The sequence below is a fragment of the Nicotiana tomentosiformis genome, chromosome 10, assembly GCF_000390325.3.
Source record: "Nicotiana tomentosiformis chromosome 10, ASM39032v3, whole genome shotgun sequence".
NCBI classification, from domain to species: domain Eukaryota; kingdom Viridiplantae; phylum Streptophyta; class Magnoliopsida; order Solanales; family Solanaceae; genus Nicotiana; species Nicotiana tomentosiformis.
Genome location: NC_090821.1, coordinates 36,888,802 through 36,909,119, shown reverse-complemented (window position 1 = coordinate 36,909,119; position 20,318 = coordinate 36,888,802). Strand labels below are relative to the sequence as shown.

At 39.0% G+C, this 20,318-nt stretch overlaps 2 protein-coding genes and 1 non-coding gene across 3 annotated transcripts; 2 read left to right on the top strand and 1 right to left on the bottom strand.

Moving 5' to 3' along the window:
* Window positions 1-120: 120 nt before the first annotated feature.
* Window positions 121-1,971, top strand: LOC104117453 (uncharacterized). The gene is made up of 3 exons (XR_011411605.1): window positions 121-132; window positions 1,290-1,412; window positions 1,572-1,971. It is a non-coding gene; the product is annotated as an uncharacterized protein (transcript).
* Window positions 1,972-6,910: 4,939 nt separating this feature from the next.
* LOC138900017 (uncharacterized) lies at window positions 6,911-8,272 on the top strand. Its single transcript, XM_070186716.1, has 2 exons — window positions 6,911-7,729; window positions 7,868-8,272. Exons 1-2 carry the CDS (start codon window positions 6,911-6,913, stop codon window positions 8,270-8,272), a joined length of 1,224 nt encoding a protein of 407 aa, XP_070042817.1.
* Window positions 8,273-12,985: 4,713 nt separating this feature from the next.
* LOC138900016 (uncharacterized) lies at window positions 12,986-15,529 on the bottom strand. Its single transcript, XM_070186715.1, has 3 exons — window positions 15,364-15,529; window positions 14,100-14,572; window positions 12,986-13,831 (listed from the first exon to the last, which is right to left on the bottom strand). The coding sequence occupies exons 1-3, from the start codon at window positions 15,527-15,529 to the stop codon at window positions 12,986-12,988; spliced, it is 1,485 nt and encodes a 494-aa protein (XP_070042816.1).
* Window positions 15,530-20,318: the final 4,789 nt, after the last annotated feature.

Sequence of the window (20,318 nt, the reverse complement as noted above, 5' to 3'; positions counted from 1 at the left end):
AGGCTTGATACTTACTGTGTACATGTTGTTTACGAACTCATGCTACACTTGCTGCACTTTTTGTGCAGGACCTGAGACAGGTGCTATAGTTGGACCTATGAGCGCGCACCCACGTTGTTCAGAGGCTTAGTGGTGAGCTACCTTTCTGAGCCGTTCTGCAGCAACTAGTGCCTCTTCTTGAAATTTTATTCTGTCTATTTCATTTCAGACAATATTTAGAATTTTTGTATAATATACTAGATGCTCATGCACTTGTGACACTAGGTCTTGGCACACACTAGTAGAATTTTTGGATTTAATTCTATTCCTGTATTTTTTTTTATTTACCAGATCTTTTTATATTGTCTTAATTCTTGCAAGTTATAAGAGTTTAATTAATCGGTTAAATTTTTAAAGAGTTGAATATGTGTTTAAATCACTAGTTGGCTTGCCTAGCTGTAGTGTTGAGCGCCATCACGACCTACAGGTGAAATTGGGTCGTGACATTGTATAGTTGCCTAAGAATTCAGGGTCTACTTTTAAGCAGGTTTTGCCAAATTGGAGTACTCAGGACTTGTTTAGATGAGCTCTAATATTTGAACATTTTGTATTGGCCGAGAGAGTCCGCAATTGTATGCTAATATGTGTTTGGAACTGCTTCACCAAAAAGCACTCTGGTTTGACCAAGATTTGTGATTAATGTCAACATTTTGATTCGCTTTCATTCTGCTAAAGTTTAAGAAGGTTCTATTAGGAATTACTTCTAAAACGTTGTGCAGGTGAATTGATAAAGAATTAATATGAAAGACGGTTGAATGAGAGTATCAATTTGAGTAGTGCAGTATTTTTCAGCACCAGAAAAGTTCTATGATGTGATGACCTCACTGTTTATTAGATAACTGACGAGGGACCTATATGTAAAGTTCCCAGTTAGAATGATTTCAAATTAGGATTCCAGACTATTAATAACCTCATCATAGAAAAATGTGTTTCTTCTCATTTTGGCTTAAAATGTTCCAGGGTTTGCCTTTAAGTAATAACTATCTGCTGTATATTTCCTTCCTTTTAGTAGTTGAAGCAAGATCAACAGAGAAGAAATGTCTTTTTCTTGGATTTGTTTCAATTTTCAAGTTAAGCATATCTCATTATCCCCATTTGTCTGATATTTATAAGCCTTAATTAGTTGACTAACTAAATTAGATGTCAAAGCATGTGTGGTCTCTAACAGAACCCTTTGCTCATAAATGAATTTATGCCTGTTTCTGAATGGTTTTTATCTTTAACTTATTGCATTATCTTGTTGCTTGCAGCCTAAATGCAGCCTTGAAGTCAAATAATTGTTTGTCCCATGGTTGGTTGAATCTGCTTAAGTTTCAAACATGTTCTTCTTTTGTTCTCCACTGTGGCAATTTCCTTCCCATTGCTATTCAGAGGTAGAAATCTTTCTCATATCTTTTCTTTTTAGTATGCTGCAACTGATAACTCTGCATTGCAAACCTTACAACTAACATGTCATTCTAAGTACTTGTATTTTCTATAATTCAAACCTTATAACTAACATGTTATTCTATTCTTTTACTCTGAATGTGCAGTTTGGTGTATGTCTGCAGATGTTGCATAGAATTGAATTCACTGGGGCAATAAGGCAGAATGATTACAGAGATGGATATACAAGAAACTACTAAAATAGTAAAATAGTCTGGACGATATTTAGAAAACGGCTGACATAAACTTACTCTTTTGCTCACTATTAATAAATTTCAGGGTGGCTATAGCATAATATTTGAACTGAGTAAGCCTTTTTCAAGGTATTTGATTGAAGATGAGCAATGAACTTTTCCCTGTGGCCATTATTGATGGTGCTGTAATCATCTTTGTTGTATTAGGAACTTACAACTAGGTCCTTTTTTAAACTTTTCTTATGTTCTAAAATGTTAGACAAATAGTTCATCCAAGGTGTTTGAATCCTCTGGAAGATAAATTTTCACATCATTACTGGTCTCTTATTTTCATAATTTTCATACATTGCAGTGATTTCACATTTAACCTTTGAAAATTAGAGAAGGTAAATTTATCCTTTTTGGTCCGGAGAGAGTACGAGAAAGTTGGGAGCAAGTAATTTTTCCATACCAAAAGAAGAGTGAAAATTTTATAGGGTCCAATTAAAAATTAGGCTTGCGGCTACGAGGAGGAAGGTTCTCATCTTTTGAGTCTCTGTTAACCCACAAAAGGGTGTACCTTATCCCCTTGAGAGGCACACTTAGGTCTATTATAGGGTCATTTTCAGAGATTGAACTTGAGACCTCTATTAGGTTTATAAAAGACAGATAAATTCTATATATTCCATCACAACCACCGGTGATGGGCAAAATTAAAAAAAGAGTGAAATTAGGTGGATACACATACTGAAAATGCTGTGTTTCTTTTTCATTTCCGTACTATTTTTTTAACAAACCAAACAAGGGTGAATTCCTTCCCATTACCCAGTAAAAGGAAAATCCAGAGCACACTCTTCCAAAACTCAATGTATTTGTTTCACCAGTAGTGTACTGGAGGAGATCCTTTCCCATATAATTACATGTATATAAACATGAACTATACCGTAAAGGTTAATTTGTGATCGTACTTGAATTACATAGGAAAATAAATCCTGCAAAGAAAAGCGTAGGAAAACTACTTCCAACTTTCCTGTGAAATGATTTCAAAGAGTTTTCTAGAGAGAGCAAGAGTAATTTTTTTCTTGTACATTTATGAAAGAACGGTAAGGGTAAAAATCAAGGTTTCTAGTGTTAGGACTTTTTATTTTTTCTGAAGTGACACAATTATTCGGTGAATTTTAACTTCTAAGGGTGGTGTTTTTTTCTCTCTTTTTCTTATTTTAATTATTTTAGTTTCCTTCTCTCTCTATGTATATAAAATATACTAGTCTTTCGGCAAGTTACAGTTTTTTCTTTCGCCGCATGCAACGCCAAAAATTGAGTTTTCTTGATTCATAATTACCATGGCAGCCACTTCACTCATGAGTTGTAACTTGTAAGTCTCAAAAGTCCATACGTACGGATTGAGGGTTGACATAATAAAGGACAACCATATGGCCCTTTAGAGTTTAGACATTGTACCCCTCACGCTCACGCAGCAAAGAATAATAGGAGAGGTACTTTCTATAAAATAATTGAAAGTAAAAGAGATCTAATATTGTAAAGAGAAAGAATCCCATGGGAAATGCCAGGAGTAGTACAAAGTGCTGGTTGTCTTTGAATTGTATATAAAGAGAGAATACCATGTATTGACATCCAAATTATCAAACTACTTTGTGCTGAGTTATCATGCCGAGTACTCCATACATCCAACATTTTATGTATATGCCTTTTAATAGTTTTCTTCTCTATTTTAAGGAATATACTTTGCTATATATACTGACAACAATTTGTCTATCAAATCCACAGAATTGGATGGAATCACGAAATAACATACATGATGCACATGTATTAAGAAATATATATTTCAAATAATACATTTGTCTGCAACATATTTTGTACGTAAAGAGACCAGAAAGGAAGAAAACCATATAAAAGAGACTTTGCACATTATTATTAGAGTATACCATCTTCGAAGTCAATTTTGATTTATTGATTTATTTGTCGGTCGCCTGATCCAATGTAAACAGAGTCACCAAACCAATGGCAGCCTGATCAAATTATAAAGAACATTTTTCTCTGTCTTTGCAATGGGTCAACAATAGAAGTATGATCATATATAGCATCAGAAATCAAACTTTTGCACGTCGGCCAAATATTACAAAGACATGATTACAGATAAATCAACATGCATCAAAAGAATTAGAAGTAAAAGATGGCTTCCAATCAAAATTTAAGATTAAAGGATTAAATTAAACTCGAGTTACATGAACTACGCAATACAACAATCCAATTTCTACGGTAAGCGATAAATTTTTGGGATATGAACCCTCATCTGCTCCTTTCTTACATCTCGTTTTTGCACATGCTAGCTACATGTATGTGAGTGATTGCAATTGGTTAAAGGCTCAAAGAGTCCCCTGCAGACATTATCTTCTTCCCCTTCACCCACTTGATCAGAAAATCCAATCCTTCAAATATGTCCAAAATAAGTCCAAAGGCAAAAGGGAAAAAGGAATTCTAAGCGCAAATAAAATACCATGAGATATAGGCAAGTATTATGCACTTGGGCAATTCACATGCAGCGCGCTTCCGTTTGTACTTGAGATGAAGTTTATCTGGGCGACCATTTCCTTGGCTATTCTTTCACAAAAGAACTGGCACATGATTTGTATAAGGGAATGGATCATTACAGATCCAACTATAAGAAAAATCATTTTATGAAAAATTGATGAGGCATTAAAGATTGTAACGGAAATGCTTCTTTAACTGTTCGTTTCTGTAATGGTCATGACTTTTCGAATATTCCTAGTCTAAACCCAACTTTTACAGAGGTGGCTTTGGGATTTTTTTTCAAAATATCGTTCAAATCAAAATAGGGGGAAAAAGAAAAAAACTGAGGACAAAGATAAATAGGATATTTAGGTTGAAATATATATTTACATTTTTGTACAAAAATATTATTAAAGTAGTGTTTAAGTAGAGGGCATTTAGGTAATTTAACTTTATACTAAGGAGCTTTCCACTTTTAATATAAACTATCTTTAAAAAAAAATAGATAGTTTACAATAAGTATACGGTGAATTATACGAAATTTGAAAGAAAAAAGTACAAGCTCAAATTTTTGAATGGTAAGCTTATCTACTGTCGATATTTATTATTTCTCAAAGAGCATCTTACCTGAAATTGTAATCGCTGAAGTTGGATGGATATCCTTCATTTTCAAGAGAAAAAATATTTCTTTAACAATATAATATTCTATTACTTCCATCACTATTATAATTTTGTAGTTGTACACAATCAACGAATTGACATAACCTTTTCCTATGCAATGCTTCTAATATATCAAATATACATTCGGTTTAATAATTTTCTAGTTCGTGATATTTCTACAATAGATAGTTTAAGCAACATCAACTATGGTTATAAATGCTTCACATCTTAAAGTTTGTCCCATGTCTTTAATAAATTATAACCTCTGCCTTTCTACAGTTGTATATATATATATATCACAAAATTATTGTCGACTGAAAATAGTATTTTGTAGAAGATGTATAGAAATTCAATCAATAAATGACTTCATTAAGATGGCTAATAGATCAATGCCAATTTTATGGTGTACACCTTTGTATACAGTTAAAATCGGGCCCGTCCGATTTTACTGTTTGACCGAGACCGGAAGTTTGCATCGAAGGACGACTCCGAAGTAGATCGGATCGAAGCACGAAGACAAGGTACCGAGATCGGGATTCGAGGCACCTGCCAAGATCGAGGCCGATAGCAATCCAGACCGAACGAGAAAGGTATCGAGCAATACCGAAGATTGCGTAATAACTGAAAAGCGAGATATCCACGACCGGTCGAAGATCATGGCGAAAATCTCAGAACGGATCGAATCAAGAATGATTGTTTAGTTAATCATGGGATTTTCTTCTGTAATTAAAATTATAACATATATAAAATACCTCTACTATATAAAGGGGAGTTCTAACCATTTGTAGGGACGACTGATAACATAGCAATATAATTTTCTTCCTCGCTCACACTCTTGTTCTTCAGCTTATTATGTTTTTATCATCCTTGCATCAATGAGTTCGAGGATACTTTAACTCAAGGGTTGAGTGCTACTCAAATACTGGTTTGATTAACTTTCTTGTATAATTCTATCTTTAATCTTCATATTTATCAATCGGTATTAAGTGAAATCACGTGTCCTTAAATCTACATTATAAGTTTAATTGTTATCCAATTTTGAGGGTAAACAGTTTGGCGCCCACCGTGGGGCTAAGGATAATAGTGATTTCTTAACACTGATTCCGATAACACACACTACTTTACGCTTGTTCTTGTAAGTGTTTTTGTTTTCAGGAAAAAGTATGTCAAACTAACAAACAACACCCACACACGGTAACAACGGTTTTGGATTTCACGGGAAAAATGACAATATAGTCGCCCCAGAAATCGAGGTGCCTCAGGCTGATCTTGAGGGAGTACCCATTGTAAACCCCATCGACGTTAGTTCACATATCGCCCTAAATACAAATTTGGGCGCTGATCCCGAAGGTAGCGTATGCAGGGAAGGTCGATCTGGTGGTCGAAGTACGCAGGGCGGAGGAGATGGTGGAGTTAGCCTCCAATTGATATTTGAAATGTTACAGGCTCAACAAGCCGCTATAGCATAATTACAAAATCAACATCGAGCGCCGAGTGGGGTAGAACCTGAAGTCGTTCACAAGACCGAGCCAGTGCCGAAAAGGTCAAGTGCCAATGAATCGGGGACTGACCCTGTCATTATGAAAATGTTTGAGGAGCTCACTAAATGAATTGAAATGGGAGAAAAGAAAATTGAGGCAAATGACAAGAAAGTAGAGACATATAACTCCCGGGTTGATCAAATACCTGGAGCACCACCAATTTTGAAAGGTATGGACTCGAAGAAGTTCGTGCAGAAGCCGTTCCCCCCGAGTGCGGCTCCGAAGCCCATTCCGAAGAAATTTCACATGCCGAAAATCCCCAAGTACAATGGGACCATCGATCTAACTGAGCATGTCACCTCCTATACATGTGCGATAAAAGGAAATGATTTAGAAGATGATGAGATCGAATCGGTTCTACTAAGAAGTTTGGAGAAACTCTATCGAAAAAGGGCAATGATATGGTATCACAATCTGCTACCTAATTCCATCGATTCCTTCGCCATGCTTGTAGACTCTTTCGTAAAGGCACACGCCCGAGCAATAAAGGTTGCGACTAGGAAGTCGGACCTCTTCAAGGTAAAACAGAAAGATAACAAAATGTTAAGGGAGTTCGTATCTCGGTTTCAGATGAAACGTATGGAACTACCACCAGTCACAGACGATTGGGATGTTCAAGCTTTTACTCAAGGTTTGAACGATCAAAGTTCGGTGGCCTCACGACAGCTAAAGCAGAATTTAATTGAATACCCAGCGGTAACTTGGGCCGATGTACATAATCGATACCAGTTGAAAATCAGGGTCGAGGATGATCAATTAGGGACTCCTTCTGGTTCCGCTTATCCGATCAGGCCTGTTGGAAGAACTCAGAGAGATATTGACAGAGAACCTCGGTCCAACAGAAACCGATATCAGCCATACAATACAGATCGTAGAAACAATGGCTCGGGACGCAATCCCATCCGAAATGATCGAAGGAACGATCGAGGACAGAGCTCTCGAGGGAACATGAGGAAAAATGGTTTCGATAAATGTGTCGATACCACAGAGACACCACGATTATCAGAATACAATTTCAGCATCGACGTGTCAGGTATTGTGTCAGCTATTGGGAGAATCAAAGATACTAGATGGCCCAGGCCCCTACAGACCGATTCATCCCAAAGGAACCCCAATCAAATATGTAAATACCATGGTACACATGGTCACAGAACCAAAGACTGCAGACAACTAAGGGAGGAGGTGGCCCGGCTATTCAACGAGGGTCACCTACGAGAGTTCTTGAGCGACGGAGCTAAAAATCATTTTAGAGATAGGGATGCAGATAGAAAAAATGAGCATGAAGATCCACAACACGTGATTCACATGATCGTTGGTGGGATCTATATTCCACAAGGGCCTGTTTTCAAACGCACTAAGGTATCGATCACCAGGGAAGAATGAACTTAAAACTATACACCAGAAGGCACTTTATTATTCAACGATGAGGAAGCAGAAGGAATATCACAACCCCACAATGATGCATTGGTAATCTCTATCCTTGTGAATAAAATTCAGGTTAAACGTGTTTTAATTGATCCAGGAAGTTCGGCCAATATTATTCGATCGTGGGTTGTGGAGCAGCTCAGCTTACAAGACCAGATCGTGCCCGCAGCTCGAGTTCTCAATGGTTTCAACATGGCAAGCGAAACGACTAAAGGAGAAATCATTTTACTAGTAAATATAGCTGGGACTATTCAAGAAACCAAGTTCCACTTGATTGAAGGCGACATGAGATACAACGCCCTATTCGAAAGACCCTGGATTCACAATATGAGGGCAGTTCCTTCAACACTTTACCAAATGTTGAAGTTCCCAATACCGGATGGAGTAAAAATAGTATACGGGGAACAGCACGCTGCCAAAGAGATGTTCGCGGTCGACGAAGTGATACCGGTATCGGCACTTTTGTCAACAAAATGATCGGAATCTAAAGGAAAACAGGAAGCTAAATAGCAACCACAGCTACTAGCCTCGACTCAATCGGAGGAGCAGGGAACAGACGAGGACAATGACTATTGGATCCTTGGATCCTTCGTAATCCCCAAGGATTCCGATTCCACCAAATCAACTGTCGAGAAGCTAGAATAGGTCATACTGATCGGGCATCTACCCGATCGAAAGGTATACCTAGGAACAGGGTTAACCCCCAAGCTCAGGAAAAAACTCGTTAAATTTCTTATCAATAATATGAATTGTTTTGCTTGGTCCTATTTAGATATTACAGGGATCCCGCCGGAAATCACTACACATCGATTGAGCTTGGACCCAAGGTTCTGCCCAGTAAAACAAAAGAGAAGACCCCAGTCCGAGGTAAAACACGCATTCATCAAGGACGAGGTAACCAAACTTCTCAAGATAGGATCCATTCAGGAGGTAAAATATCCCGAATGGTTAGCAAATGTAGTCGTAGTCCATAAAAAGAGAAATAAACTTAGGATGTGCGTAGATTATAAAGATTTAAACAAAGCATATCCTAAAGACTCTTTTCCTCTGCCGAATATCGATCGCATGATCGATGCCACGGTCGGCCACGAGATCCTTAGTTTTCTCGATGCCTACTCCGGGTACAATCAAATACAAATGAACCCGGAGGATCAGGAAAAGACTTCGTTCATCACTAAGTACGACACCTATTGTTATAATGTAATGCCGTTTAGACTAAAAAATGCTGGTGCCACTTATCAACGCCTAGTAAATCGAATGTTCGGAGAATAAATAGGTAAGTCAATGGAAGTTTATATTGACAATATGCTAGTTAAGTCCCTGTGAGCAGAGGACCATTTGACACATTTGCAGGAGACCTTCGATATACTAAGGAAATATAACATGAAACTCAACCCGGAGAAGTGTGCAGTCGGGGTCGGCTCCGGCAAGTTCCTCGGCTTTATGGTATCAAATCGGGGTATCAAAATCAACCCCGATAAGATCAAGGCGATCGAAGACATCACAGTCGTGGATAATGTTAAGGCCGTACAAAGATTAACAGGGCGCATAGTCGCCCTAGGCCGATTCATCTCAAAGTCTTTAGATAGAAGTAACAAGTTCTTCTCGCTGCTCAAAAAGAAGAACAATTTTGCATGGACCCCGGAATGCCAACAAGTATTGGAAGAATTAAAGCGGTACCTCTCGAGCCCTCCGCTGCTTCATACCCCAAAAGCAGACGAGCAACTCTACTTTTACTTAGCAGTCTCGAAAATCGTGGAAAGTTGAGTCCTAGTTTGAGAAGAGCAAGGTACGCAATTTCCTGTTTACTATGTTAGTTGAACTCTAGGCGAGGCCGAGACCCGGTACCCACACTTAGAAAAGTTGGCGCTTGCCTTAATAAGCGCCTCTAGGAAATTAAAACCATATTTTCAATGTCACCCAATTTGTGTAGTGACCACTTATCCTCTTTGCAATATTTTGCACAAGCCCGAACTTTCGGGCCGATTGGCCAAATGGGCCGTCTAAATCAGCGGGCACAATATTGAGTATCAACCCCGAACGACCATCAAGTCTCAAATCTTAGCAGACTTCTTGGCCGACTTTATGCCAGCCCTCGTACCTGAGGTCGAAAAAGAACTATTATTAAAATCGGGTACAACATCGGGGGTGTGGACCCTATTCACAGACGATGCTTCGAACGTGAAGGGTTTCAGGCTAGGCATCATTTTGAAGCCGCCCACGGGTAATACAATTAGACAATCTATCAAAACTTTCAAGTTAACTAATAATGATGCAGAGTATGGGGCCATGATTGCAGGTCTTGAGCTAGCTAAGAGTTTGGGAGCAGAAGTCATCGAAGCCAAATGTGACTCCTTACTTATGGTAAACTATGTCAACGGAACCTTCGAGGTTCGGGATGATCGAATACAAAGATACCTAGATAAATTATAGGTGACATTACATCGATTTCAAGAATGGACCCTACAACATGTACCTCGAGAGCAAAACAGCGAAGCCGATGCCCTCGCAAATTTGGGCTCATCAGTTGAAGACAACGAAATTAGCGCGGGGACTATCGTGAAACTTTCGAGGTCAGTGATCGAAGAAGGCCACACCGAAATAAACTCTACAAGTATGACCTGAGATTGGAGGAATAAATATATCGAGTACCTAAAGAACGAAAAGCTTCCGTCGGATCCTAAGGGATATGTTTGATGGATCATTGGTGATATGTTTGGGTCTAGGAGACACCGACTACGTCTTACGGGAAATTCACAAGGGAACTCACAGAAATCATTCCGGTGCTGAATCATTGGTTCACAAAGTCATCAGAGCAGGATACTACTGGGACAATATGGAAAAAGATACGAAGGAATTCGTTCGAAAGTGAGACAAGTGTCAAAGATATGCGCCAATGATCCACCAACCCGGGGAGCAACTCCATTCGGTCCTATCCCCATGGCCGTTCATGAAATGGGGAATGGATATCGTGGGCCCTCTACCATCGGCCCCAGGTAAAGCTAAATTCATTTTATTTATGAATGACTATTTCTCTAAATGGGTTGAAGCACATGCCTTCAAAAAAGTCATGGAAAAAGAAGTTATCGACTTCATCTGGGACCACATTATATGTCGATTTGGAATGCCTGTCGAGATCGTATGCGAGAAAGGAAAGCAATTCATTAGCAGCAAAGTAACAAAGTTTCTTGAAGACTACAAAATCAAAAGGATCTTGTCAACGCCATATCACCCCAGCGGGAACGGACAAGCAGAGTCAACGAACAAAACCACCATTCAAAATCTAAAGAAAAGTTTGAACGACGCAAAGGGAAAATAGAGAGAAATGTTTCTCGAGGTCCTTTGGGCGTATCGAACAACGTCAAAATCCAGTACGGGGTCAACACTGTTCTCTTTAGTATATGCCGCCGAAGCTCTAACCCGGTCTAAGTCGGGGAACCTAGCGTCAGGTTTTGAAATGCAACGGAAGAGTCGAATCACGAGGCTATGAATACAAGTCTTGATTTGCTAGATGAAAAACGGGAAAGCGCCCTCATTCGAATGGCCGCACAGAAGCAACGGATCGGAAGGTACTACAACCAAAGAGAAAATTTTCAACATTTTAGAACAGGGGACTTAGTATTGAGAAAAGTCACCCTCAATACTCGAGACCCAAATGAAGGAAAACTCGGCCCAAATTGGGAAGGACCATATCAGATCCTCGATATCGTTAGAAAAGGATCTTACAAACTCGGCACGATGAACGGCGAACAATTGTCAAATAATTGGAAAGTGTCACTCCTCAAACGATATTACAACTAAGGTACAACCTTCTCCATTTTCATTTATATTTTATACTAACCGTTTGCAGGTGTTTAATCAAAGACATCAAAGGATCCTTCAAACGCAGTCCTTAGGTTTGAAATCACGTGTTGCACTCTTTTTCCCTTAGACCGGTTTTTATCCCAAATGGGTTTTTACGGCGAGGTTTTTAAGGAGGCTACCATTGTTCGTTCTAACTTAGAGCAATTCAACAGTATCCGAGGCTCCTTTACAATCAACCTCGAATACCGGGAGGCATCACCCTCGGATAGTTACAAGGAAAATACTTCGTGTCGACAAGGTCTCGATAGGTAAATTTTGTAGAGGACCAAACGGTCAAATGAACCGTATCTGTGTAGATTACTCGAGCCCTAATGGCAAAACATGTACGCATGTATAATTTATTGAAAGAAGTATTTTTCCTTACCAGATACCCTATGTTTTAAAATTTATACTCTTCAGTCTCATACTTATGATCTATGGTGGCAACTGGCTTAAGGGCCGATCACAACTGAAGTTCAAATAATTTATCCGATACTCAGGGACTGCCGTCCAAAAAACCGACATGATCGAATTACTAAAGCTCGAGATCATAAGACCTTAAAAAGGCAATCCTCGATTTTATAGGCCATGACCACCCCACTCGGGGACTGATACTTCGAACAAGTTCGAAGTATAATAGGGGAACAAGCCCAAAAGGCGAATCCCAAGTTAAAGGCTACGGCCAAATCAACACGGTTCAGAGACGTCCGATTTCCGTTATTAAATAGGCCTTCGAATATTTTCATAAACCGGTTAAAAAGGCTACCCTTGGTTAAATTTCTAAGGGTCTCGATAATATCGACCCTCAAAAATCCTAATGGATACAAAGGCGTTCGAGCTCTAGAACAAATTCTTTATTTTATGCTAAGGCACTGCGAAACAAAAGGTCTCGATAATATCGACCCTTGAAAATCCTAATGGGTACGGAACCGTTCGAACTCTTGAGAAAATCCTTTATTTTGGGTTAAGGCACAAAATAATTTATATGATTAAACGATAAATTTATCAAGCCGAAAAGGGGAAAAAAGCCATTCTTTTTTCTATGGCCGTATCGGCCTAATTCAAGAGCCTAAAATGCCAGTTTATTTTTGAGTTCGAAGAAATCATCCTCACTCAATTAAAACCTAAGGGTCACCCTATTCCGAGTTCGAGCAAGTTCTCACTCGATTATAAAAACTATACTAGTCCTGTTTTGATCAAAATGCCTAAGCGTCGAACTTATGAATAAAACTTTCACAAGGCATAAAAGAAATAAAGACAAGTAGGAAAGGAAAGAGATCATTATATATATGAATATTTACAAGGTCCGATCGGGATCCTATACAAAAATATCAACAGTGAAAAATCTTAAGGTTCCTGATCTCCTCCGGTGGCAGCTTCTTCTACATCGAGGTCCTCCCCATTCTCGGACCCGCTCTTGCTGCCATCATCATCATCGTCATCGGAAGTGGCCAGCACTATGGTTTCAGCTTCATACTCTCTAGCCTTTTCTATCTCATTGGTAAGATCAAAACCCCGAGCGTGAATTTCTTTGAGGGTTTCCCTCTGGAATTGGCATTTGGCGAGTTCAACAATCCAATATGCTCGAGTTTGAGCGGACTCGGATGCCTCTCTCACTTGGACTTGAGTGGCTTCAGCATCGGCCTGATATACGGCCACGATCGCATTTGCCTTGGCCTTTGCTTTTTCGGCTTCAGATTTGGCCTTGGCAAGTTCAGAAGCCAACCGAGCCTCGAGCTCCTCTATTTTCCTTGCTTGAGTCGAGCTCCTCTCTTTCATGCCTTGAAGTTGACTTTCGACCGAGGATAATTGGGCTCGAGCAGTCTCTTTTTCTGCAGCAAAGCGGTCCATACCTTCGTTCCACTCCAAGGACTCCACCTTTATTGTGTCGACCTCCTCACGAAACTGCTCGATCCTCTCAATTTTCTGTTGCAACTGTGAGATTGAAATATTAGCCACCGTTCCTGAATCGAGCCCATGAGCTTTTATGATTTTCATTACCTGCTCGATCAGATCTGTCTGATCTTTGTGAGCCTTGGCCAACTCGGCTCGAAGATCTCTGATATCTTCCTCTTTCTGCCCACTAAGAAGTTTGAGGGCATTTCTCTCCTCCGGAAGCCCTCGGAAGTCAGCCTCACATCGGCTCAGCTCTGCCCGAGACTTGGAAAATGCCTCCTGATGTAGAGCTAAAGCCTATATGAAAAGAGAAAAAGTTAGGAATAAAATGGAAGAATATGACATCAACAAAGGGAATCGAGATTTACCCGATTCAGGGCTCGTTGCGCCTCGAAGAAAAGACCCGATGCATCACTCGGGCCGGCAACATCCTCGATACTTATAAATAAATCACGGAAGGGGTCCTGTCCCTCATGAGCTCCATCTACCTCGAGGGTCCCCAAAGCTTGGGCTTCCCGAATCTCCCCTTGGAAAAAGCAGGGAGAGTGGGCGAGTCTCCGATTACTATTTTCCCAAAGGAGTCACTTGGGGCGTTCTCCTCAGTTCGAAGAGCTTCAAGGCCGGTCCCTTCAGATATATCCACCGTTTGTTCATTTCGGTGGGAGACATCCTCGATCTCCAACGACTCGGGGACTTTTCCCGAGTCCTTCTCCGATATCCCCTCAGTTCGAGGCGGAGCCTCATCAACCACCATCGATCTAGTTGTCTTTGGGGCATCGATGGTTTTCTTTCCTCGGGCCACCAGTATGGAGCCGTCGTCATTTTCTTCTTCTTCGTCTTCATCCCTCAGACACCGAATAGATTCTTCGGTCAGAGGGATGGTGTTCTTCCTCGGCTTATGAGCTGTCCTTTCCTTAAGTTCTCGATCTTTGGAAGCCGAGGTCCTTTTTCTCTTGTTGTCTTTCGCCGGTTTCGGAACCGGGGCCGAGGTCTCTTCCTCGCCAGACGGTGGCCTCATGACCGCATCTTTGTCGAGGCCTACACGCAGGAAAATTGGTTAAGTATAAGAAAGACATTTTGATCGAATCATCAAGGACATAGGAAATGGGCTTACCATGAGTTTTGGCCTCCCATCGGCCCTTTGATAAATCGCGCCATGAGCGCTCAGCGTACGAAGAGGTCGAGGCTAGGTCCTGAACCCAGCTCTTGAGGTTAGGAATTGTACCGGGCATACAAAAAACTGCTACATCGCGGAAAAGGATATCGATGAGAATAAGCAAATGGCCAAAACAATAAATAAGAATTAAAAATGAAACTATACTTACGCTTCATATTCTATTTCTCAGGAAATGGCATCTTCTCGGCCGAGATTAAGTCGGAAGTCCTCACTCGAATGAACCGGCCCATCCAGCCTCGGTCCTTGTCCTCGTCTATGCTCGATAACACCACTTTGGTGGCCTGGCGTTGGAGTTTTATCAACCGGCCTTGATAGAGGCGGGGGCTGTATAACCTGATGAGGTGGTCGAGGGTGAAAGGCATCCCCTCGACTTTGCTCACGAAGAATCGGAGCAGAATAACAATTCACCAAAAGGATGGGTGGATTTGGCCTAGGATTATCTGGTACTGATGACAAAAATCGATGACGACGGGGTCGAGGGGGCCCAACGTGAAAGGGTAGGAGTAAACGCTTAAAAACCCTTCCACATGAGTGGTAATGTCTTCTTTCGGGGTCGGTATCACTACTTCTTTGCCTTTCCAGCTGTAGTCTTTCCTTAACTGCTTAAGGTACCCTTTAGTTATCGAGCATATATACCTCGACACTGGCTCACATCGACCAAGAATCGACGAGACTTTATCGGTTTTGAAGTCAGAAATAATAACATACCCCCCGGGAACACACTCTTCAGGTCGTGGCTCCATCGGCGTTTTGTCGCCGGCCGGCCGCGATGAAGAAGCGTTTTCCTTTTGAGGAACAATCTTTGATGTTTTTGCCATTTTTGTATGGATTTGAAGTTAAAAATAGATGCAGATGATAATTTGGTGTTTTGAGAGGATGGTAGCAGTGAAAATCGTGGATGTGCAGATAAAGAGGTTAGAAGATATAAAAAGTTTTGAATATTAAGAATCTGAAAGTAAAAGTTCAAAATAATGGAGAGATGGGCTACTTATAAATTTCACAACGACGGTTCAATATTGGTGGTGGCCGACCATCGACTGACGCGTATTTAATGCCTAGGAAACTGTATAGACGGGACGTTTCAGTCACTTCCGTCGCTTACGTCACAAGGATGACGTCATGACAGGTCGAGGTAGAAAATTGAAGGCTCAATTCGTTTCTTGTCATTACACTCCAAAAAACGAGGGGACTATCTGTATACGGTTAAAACCGGGCCCATCCGATTTTACTGTTTGACCGAGACCGGGAGTTTGCATCGAAGGACGACTCCGAAGTAGATCGGATCGAGGCACGAAGACAAGGTACCGAGATCGGAATTCGAGGCACCTGCCAAGATCGAGGACGACAACAATCGAGATCGAACGAGACAGGTATCGAGCAATACCGAAGATTGCGTAATAACGGAAAAGCGAGATATCCGCGATCGGTCGAAGATCATGGCGGAAATCTCGAAACGGATCGAATCAAGAACGGTTATTTAGTTAATCATGGGATTTCCTTCTGTAATTAGAATTGTACCATATATAGAATTCCTCTACTATATAAAGGGGAGTTCTAACCATTTGTAGGGACGACTGATAACATAGCAATATAATTTTCTTCCTCGCTCACTGTTCTTCAGCTTATTGTGTTTTTATCATCCTTGCATCAATGAGTTCGAGGATACTTTAACTCAAGGGTTGAGTGCTACTCAAATACTGGTTTGATTTACTTTCTTGTATAATTCTATCTTTAATCTTCATATTTATCAATCGGTATTAAGTGAAATCACGTGTCCTTAAATCCACATTATAAATTTAATTGTTATCCAATTTTGAGGGTAAATAACCGGCAAAGAAGAAATAGTGATTTGTTATAGAGATATATAATAGTTACTGACATAAAAAATTCAATCGACATATATAAATCAATTATACGTATAGATACCCTTCGTCAGATACAAACTTATGATTCCTTGCATCTGTGATTATGACAAAAAAAGAAGAAGTTGAATTATATATGTACAGTCATATATGAAATATGACACGACAATTGATAAACTTTAGATCAAGCCTTCTACGATACAAGTGAAACTAAAATGTACTCACTATGTTAGTTACTATTACTATAACATTTAATACAAAACTATATAAGTTTAATCAATTTCGTGATACAATACTCCAAGTCACCTATTAAGAGTGTTTAAAAAAAAATATAAGCCTTAATAGAAAATTGTCAATTGAACGCCCATGCCAAATAATAAAAAGTCAATTCATTCTAAAAATAACGGAGATAAAACTAATTATCTCATGATATTATTTCATTGATATGCATAACACATTTTTTATGATATATGACTTGTGTGATATGAATACGAAATCTTGCCTTAATTGCAGTCTTCATGTTTCTATCATTATTTCAGATGTTTTGCATTTTCCATGTAAAATGGCATGTTCATATAGTCCATTAGGTACAATATCCATATATATCAAAGTACCTCAATTCTAAGTTTCTTACAGAGAACCAACAAAGAATTACTGAGTTTGAATCAATGTAAATATGCAAGAACTGACGCCTTGCCTAATCTTAGGAGAAACATAGGGAAAGAGCAGAAAAAGCTAAGAAAGATAAAAAGCAAGGCAAGAATAGAAAAGTTTAAGTTTTTCTAAACAATTTTACTATCATTCTGTAATAATACTAAGGGAAATAAAGAAACTTTTTGTCGTCATTTTGTTTTTGTTGGTCATCTTCTATACAGACTCCTTTGGTTCTTATTTACAAAAATAATCTTGAAAGACGTGTCTAGTAATACAAACTTATAAAGAGTTCTCAAAGGGAAAGTGAAAAGAAATTACTTTGACAGTGAAAATGAAGAAAATAACATAAAAATAGTGTACCTTTGTTGAAGAAGGTGTTGAAGTGCACCAAATAGTAAGTATTTTACAGGAAAAAGCAGATAATAATTTGATAGAGGACCAAAAAGATTAAAGTTGAGTGACTTATGCGTTCCTAACTTCCTATGCAGTTTATAGAATCTGATAAGGATATGAAAAGCTCTTAGTAACGGACGGAAGCTAAAAGAAGAGAAAATAAAAAAGATTAATGGACAGCTCAATTAACTCGTAAATAAAAGCTTGAACGCCTATCATTAATTCATTACTCACGATGCACAAGTTGTTTAAACTCTTATAACGCAAAAAGTTGAGGAGTAAGCTTTGTTTTTTGGGGTCAAGGGCAAAAAAGTATATCAAACTTTAAAGGATATTATGGTAAATTAACTTTGACTTAAAGTGTTCCACTTATAGTATAGTATGATATATAATATATATATATGATTACTAATTTTTGGACAGAAGTGTCTCCTGAATTTTGATAATTTTTTTTAAAAAACAACAGAAGATTATTAATTATATTATAATTTTAGAATTTTGTTCATTTTATGATGCAGACTTGCAAATTTGGGGGAAAAGCTTTCTAAAAACCAATCCAACTATACAAGGAAGAACATTACACACAGAAAAAAGAAAAAAAAAAATACAAGAAGAACACAACCTAACGAATTCACTAATTACCTTTACCTTGTGTATCGTGTCATCCACCAGAAATACCGTAACTCATGGGGAACTTTTAAAAAGGGGATGCTCCATGAATCTTTAAAATTTTTAATTAAATAAATCAACAACAAACATTCTAATTAAGGTTATTCACAAATTTAAGTCAATTGGTTAAAATAAAATACAACAATACTGAAAAAGCAACAAACAAATTTTGAAAAGAATTTGTAGAAAACTTTTTTTAAAGCAAAAAGAAAAGGATCAAACGTTTATATATATATATATATATATATATATATATATATATATATATATATATATATATATATATATATATATATCAACCAGTAGTGAGATTGAACTCAATCCTACTCAAACAAGTTGTTGGATCAATAATTACTACTCCCTCAGAAGCACATAGATAGACAACTCCATCAGTCCATGAAAACTATTTCTTCTATGACTACTGATACTTCAATTATTAAAAATAAAAGTTCTTTAAAGTGTGAGACAACCACCTTTCAAGACTGATGTTTAGTTAATTTGGTATTAGTTCTAGGAAGAGGGACTGGTGCAAATCTTGTATTCGACTTAAACAGGCCCTTGGTGAGATCATACAAAGAAAAAAAGAAGATTGAAACTTTTTTCTATATTGTCAAAGACAACCTCTTCGTGTTTATGTGGACAACACAAAGAAAGAAAATTATATATATGCGCACCTTGAAGGAAAGATAAAATTACATGGACGATCATAATACTTCAGCATGAATTATAAAGTTCAGAAACTTAATTTAGTATTGCTTTTAATTCAACATAATGATGAGACTGTAATGACGGTCCCTTCATTGGCGAGTAATTAATTTTAGTTATTACAAAATATTTGAATTAAATTTCTGACTGTAACAACCCAATCGGTTGTTTTGAGCATTTGCGCTTCGCTCGGTAGTTTACGGGTATGAGTAGCTCCGTATGATGTATTATGACTTGTGTGAATCATCGGTTTTGGTATTCAGGTTATTCGGAATCGAATTGGAAGAATGGATTTCATTGTTGAGGCTTTAAATTGGGAGAGTTGATCAAGTTTGACTTTTTGTGGATTTGAACCCGGAATGGAGTTTTGATGGTTCCGGTAGGTCCGTTGGGTGATTTTGGACTTAGGAGCGCGTCCGGATTGTAATTTGGAGGTCTGTAATGGAATTTGGCTTGAAATGACGGAAGTTGAATTTTTGGAAAGTTTGACCGGGAGTGAATTTTTTTGATATCGGATTCGGATTGAGATTCCGGGAATTAGAATAGCTTTGTTTTGTTATTTGAAACTTGTGTGCAAAATTTGGGTTCATTCCGGGTTGATTTGCTATGTTTCGGCACGGGTTATTGAAGTTGAAAAGTTCAAAGTTCATAGATTTCGATTTGAGGTGTGATTCATCATTTTGATATTGTTATGTGTGTTTTGAGGCCTCAAGTAGGTCCGTATTGTATTATGAAACTTGTTGGTATGTTCGGACGGGGTCCCGAGGGGCTCGGGTGAGTTTCAGATTGATTTCAGATCATTTGCTTCAAGTTTTCATTACTGGTTGCTGCTGGTTCTGGTGTGACCGCACCTGCGGTTGGTTTGTGCAGGTGCGATTATCACAGAAGCGACAAAGTAGTCGCAGGAGCAGAGGTGTTGCTGGGAGCAGGAGTCCGCAGAAGCGGAGGTTCCTTCGCATCTGCGAAGGCGCAGATGCGGTGTGAAAGGGCGCAGAAGCGAACGTCAGCGCAGGAGCGCAATTTGGACTCGCACCTGCGTGTGCGCATCAGCAGAGTTTCTACCACAGGTGCGAAGGCAGGCCTCCAGTGCTTCTCCACAGAAACGTATTTTTGGTCGCAAAAGCGACGTCGCAGAAGCGGCTAATGTGCCGCAGGTGCGAGAATACTGGGCAGAATGCTATAAATCAAGGCTTTGGTTCTTTTATCATATTTTGAGATGTGGGACTCGAATTGAGGCAATATTTGGAGCAATTTTCATGACAAGGATTGGGGTAAGTTTTCTATACTTGGTTTTGATCTTATTCCATGAATCTACCTTCGTTTT